This window comes from Rattus norvegicus, chromosome 15, assembly GCF_021556685.1.
Source record: "Rattus norvegicus strain SHRSP/BbbUtx chromosome 15, alternate assembly SHRSP_T2T, whole genome shotgun sequence".
NCBI lineage: Eukaryota > Metazoa > Chordata > Mammalia > Rodentia > Muridae > Rattus > Rattus norvegicus.
The window spans coordinates 33,333,238-33,337,874 of record NC_141548.1 but is presented as its reverse complement, the minus strand read 5'-3'; the positions used below and the strand labels follow the sequence as shown (position 1 = coordinate 33,337,874).

Genomic DNA, 4,637 nt, shown 5'->3' with positions numbered 1-4,637 from the left:
CTCAGAGACACCTCTCCTTCTGATTAATAGTGGGGTGAATGCACAGATCCCTGGGGACCAAGATGCAGAAATAAGTGGTGGTTGTGTGTCCATCCCTAAACAAGTCACATAGCCCACACTTTCAAGGGCTCAGGGAACACTAATGTGGGAGCATGAGAAGTAGGCAAGAGCTGGAAGACAGGGTAAGGGCTCAAACTCCATTCTCTAGACTGGATACAGTTATGACAATCAGCAGTTCATGCCAACTGTAGTTCCTGGTCCTGGGCCCACATAAGACTAATCCAAGCAACAACCAGTCAAGGAAGGGGAGGGACTTGAGGAGTCCCACTCCTTATCTCTTGAATACTGCCTATTGATAGTTTCTGGGAGGGGAGGAGGAAGTCACTGTGTTTAGTTGAGTGTCCTCTGCTGAGCCAACCAGGCTCCAATGGAAAGATGCAAACTCAGTTACACAGCTGGTCATTGTTAACCTTAGTGGGTTACAAAACTCAGCACATAGACATGAACATGAGAGAGATATTTGTGAGGAAAGCCTAGGGTGTACAGAGATGATAGGGAGCTGAGAGGGGTTGGGAATGTTCACGATGCAGGGAGAACATGTGAAAAATTGTGTGTGTGTGTGTGTGTGTGTGTGTGTGTGTGTGTGTGTGTGTGTGTGTGTGTTTCTGTGTGTGTTTTGAAAGATATCAAGCTGCCTCCATGACTGGGTACACAAGGTGACTAAGATACTAGTTAGTCAGTGGATTGCTCGTGACTCTAAACACACACCAGGGCTCTGAGCCAAGAAATATTATGAGAGGTGCTGGCCTGGCCCTGCTGCAGAACAATGAGTTGCATACAGGAGTGGGCATTCAACAATTTGGTCCCTTTCTAAAGCTTCTGATTTGCATACTGGGATTGTCCTGTTTCATCTCCTGAGTCCCTTTGGGCAAGGAGAAGAGAGGTGGCTACAGTTCTAAGATGAGGTGACAGCTTGGTAGAGAGGCCTTGCTGGAGCTGGACCAGGCCACCTGGGGGAAGTCTCCAAGTACAGTAGATTTCCCAGGACCATGAACAGACCTTAGGGGAATGAAGAGAGTGGGAGGCAAAATCTTTTGATCTTTCTCATCTTTAGAAGTCTGTTAGGTGGGAAGAAGAATTTAGAAAGATAGAAGGCATCCGTCTCAGACAAAAGCAGGACTTTCCATGACTGACCGTCCTGGCCTTTATATGTGCTATTATGATTTGGTCAGTGCACAGGTTTGACGCACAACTTTATGAGAGTATCTGAAGACAGAAACCATGAGACAAAAGAGGGTGAAGAAGAAGGTGGCGTATAAAAATGTTTTAAGCTCTGCACTCATGGAAGACAGCAGCACCATCTCTTTCCTGCAGACAGATTTCTTTATTAAGACTCAGATAGCCATACCCCAGGATGCTGGACATTGGCCCAGACACAGGTTTTGTGTTCTAGGATTGTTGAAGGAGTTTCATTGTTTTCTGAATCCACGGTATAAAGCTGGAGATTCTGGTGAATACTCGAGGAAGTGTCCCAGTACACAAGCAACGACTGACAATGCCCTGGGCCACTCCATCACACACAAAGGGACCCCCTGAGTCTCTCTGTAGACAGAAAAAGGGGAGGTCTTATTGAATAGCCTCCTATCACCTCTTTCCAGACCCATCTTCTCCATCTTCTTCTCTGTTTCCACTTAGGCCTGGTTTTCAGATGGGAAACACCAGTGCCCCCAATGATCTCTGTTCTGAACAGGACAGAGTAGAGAGTCTGACTCACTGACTAGTGTGTCTCTGATTGGCTGTGTCCTTCCTTCAGGCCAACTAGACTTAGCTCTTCCATTTTCCTATGGCAAAATGACAAAGGATTGACTGAGGGAAAATGCCAGATCCCCATATGTTGTTCCCTGCAGGTTCTTTGGACTAGCCACGGTTCTGCATCTGGAGAAGGCCTGGCTGTGTGTCTGCAGTATCGCTCTGTCCCTAGGCAAACATTTAAAAATGGTTATGTCCTTACCTCACTGGTAGCCTTCCCCTCCTTGGGGTTTCCCACACAAAGCTGGATGGAGTCGTTGTAGTCTTTGGACATGTCTTGGCACTTCTGGCCTTTCTGAACTTCTAGATTCACTTCTTGAAGTGTGTTAGATGAAGTACAATTGGCCAAGTGTCCCCAACCTGCCACTGTGCACACCTGCCCAGGTTTCACCCAGTCCTGGCTCCTAGGAAGGGCAATCGTCTTCACAGCACCATTGAGTTGAGCTTTGCGTTCCAACTGGTCGGAAAGATGGAAGAATGCCACTTAAGTTCTGGTACTCTCAGCAAGCTTAAACCAGTCATGAGGTTGCCCATATCTTCCCCATTTTCAAAGCTCCCCCCACTCCCACTGTAGCCCCATTCTATTGCTGTAGAACCAATAGATCAGCCACTAAGAAGAGAAAATGGGACTGATATGCTAGTGATCTATGGGAGTAAACCAGAGATCGGGAAAACGGTACCTTCAGGAGCATGATGTCATTAAACCGTGAATGTTTGTCATAGTTCTCGTGAGGTTTGGCTTTTACAACAGAGATGACCTGGGTGTTTTCTCGTTTTCTGATATTGTGAGCACCTAAGGTTACTTTTATATTTCTGTGAAAAGAAGATGTGTTAAGTACAAGGCAGGAGCAATGAAGCAGTCCCCGAAATGCAGGCTGAGGGCTCAGAGTAAGGTAGTGCTTGCCTGGGGCAAATAGCAAGAATTTATGGGGAACTTTTTGCATTACCACCCAGCCATTCAGACTCTTCACTGACACAATCTGGTCCTGAGTTTCACAATCACTTTAGGTCAAATAGGATAAAGTCTGGTTGATCTTCACCTTTGGCTCTACGTGTTTACGGACAGCCAGGATCTATTGTTATTTGGTCAGTCCCAGGCATCAAAGACCCACTTGCTTCTCCTTACCTTCCATTACAGTGAGCTGCTGTCATTACGATGTCTTTTGCCACCAGAAAACCGCCACAACTTTGGGGTTCTGAATTACTATCATAAAACTTTATGAATGCCATGTAGGGCCGGGAGTGGGGTTTGGACTCTGTACCCCATATGATCTCTCCTGAAAAAGAAAGCTTATTCTGAATCTTGGTGCTCGTTGAAACTGTGCAACAATCCTGGATGCTAGGATAAGGGACATTTCATGTTTGGCGAGTCTGTGGACTTGACACAGAGGGAAAAAAGATCCTGTTGTAGGGGCCATCACACAATGAGAAAGGGCGCTCAGATGCTGCGAGGGATGGTGCAGAGCCTGATGCATGGCATCACTTTCCCCTGATTTTCCATTTCTTCCTGTAGTCATGATAATGCCAAGACTTTCTCTTGATTCAAATCAAATCTCGTGCACATTAAGGTCAAATTCAGCATAAATTGTGCAGTAGATGCAGACACAATCTACACAGCTACAGTTGTTCCTGTCTCATGATTCACCTGGTGTCCTGCTCACTTAGTAAGCATGATGTTGAGGTAGAAAACTCTGGCTGCTTTTCCTCTATTCTGATTCATGGTACGTACTAAGAACTCCACTAAGAGATGGGATTCTTGTATAACCACTGAGCAGCTCTCAAGTGTGCTAAGTGAGAGGCTGGGAGGAGGCCTCCTAATGTATCTGAACTTCAGCAAAGATTGGTCTTCCAGAGGCACTGAGATAGCCTTCAGGATGAAGAATGGAGCACATAGAAGACGGGTAGGAATCATACAGAGGAGAAGAAATGGGTTGGAGGATCCTGTGTCTGCCTGTTTCCAACAAGCTGTGGAGAAGAAATGAAGCTACACTTTACTGGCTCTGTTAGATTGTGGCTAAGTGTCATGGTGGACCTGTATTGTTCAGAAGAACAGAGACAAGAGCAGGGTGACACTGGGAACCTGAGTAGAATAATTCTTCTAGTCTTAATCCAGGTGGCAGCCCCTGGGTAAAGCTGTTTGCTCTGAGTTTTGTACAATTGGAGCTTCCAGGCCTCATTTTCTTCTGCAGCTTCCAGTGGGGTCCTATGATATTTTCATAATTGGTCAGTTTTAGGGGACTAAGGTCTCACTCACCAGGTGCCACTGCAAATAGTTCATTGTGCTTTGGGGGAGCTATTTATCCAGTGCTAGAGCTCGGGCTCAGCTAACTTCTCAAATGAACCAAGTCAGGAGTAGATCTTAGATACAGCCCGACTGAGCACCACGCAGGTGTCAGTGCTGGGAGCGCATGCCACACTTCTAGGGGTGCAGATGGCTGCTTACCTCCTTCAGTGTTGACTGGTAGGACAGCCACCAGGAAGAACAGGAACAGGAACATCCTCTTCAGGGTCTGACCAGGTCTCAACTGGTCACTTCGTTGCTTCTCACAACTTTTAAACCATCAGGTGAGGAAAGAGGCACAGAGCCAGAGACCTCTTATTTCCTGTGTGATATTTGAGATCCGGGCTCTTGCCACATCTCTGTGGTGAAGGCACAGGAAACACACTATTGTCAGTTGATGGTGAGCACGACCACGTTCCCCACAGGAATGCTGGACACTGAGAAGGGCAGAAGAGCCTGTTGAGGCCTTCCGCACGAGGCAGAGGGCAAGTCTCCTCTCCTGCTCAGGGTATTGCTGGAGGATGCCTCTGTGTCTCGAGTCTGTGAT

The 4,637-nt window shown here is 46.9% G+C and overlaps 1 protein-coding gene across 2 annotated transcripts; it reads right to left on the bottom strand.

The window, feature by feature from the left end:
* Positions 1 to 1,364: 1,364 nt before the first annotated feature.
* On the bottom strand, positions 1,365 to 4,336 carry Mcpt8l2 (mast cell protease 8-like 2). Of its 2 annotated transcripts, none has more exons than XM_087586378.1 (5): positions 4,253 to 4,336; positions 2,936 to 3,086; positions 2,490 to 2,622; positions 2,012 to 2,266; positions 1,365 to 1,841 (listed from the first exon to the last, which is right to left on the bottom strand). In XM_087586378.1, the coding sequence occupies exons 1-5, from the start codon at positions 4,305 to 4,307 to the stop codon at positions 1,692 to 1,694; spliced, it is 744 nt and encodes a 247-aa protein (XP_087442504.1). In that variant the 5' UTR covers positions 4,308 to 4,336; the 3' UTR covers positions 1,365 to 1,691. The 2 variants fall into 2 exon arrangements, with proteins under 2 accessions (XP_087442504.1, NP_001128482.1); NM_001135010.1 differs by having other exon boundaries at positions 1,365 to 1,602; positions 4,253 to 4,318.
* Between the last annotated feature and the right edge of the window lie 301 nt (positions 4,337 to 4,637).

What these genes read in the sequence shown, in the direction of transcription:
- Mcpt8l2 (NM_001135010.1), bottom strand. Translation starts at nt 4,307, where the DNA reads ATGTTCCTGTTCCTGTTCTTCCTGGTGGCTGTCCTACCAGTCAACACT. An exon ending in ATGACATCATGCTCCTGAAG is followed by an intron (nt 2,267 to 2,489) that starts GTACCGTTTTCC and finishes CTTTCCGACCAG; the next exon opens with TTGGAACGCAAAGCTCAACT. An exon ending in AGGGGAAGGCTACCAGTGAG is followed by an intron (nt 1,603 to 2,011) that starts GTAAGGACATAA and finishes TTCTGTCTACAG; the next exon opens with AGAGACTCAGGGGGTCCCTT.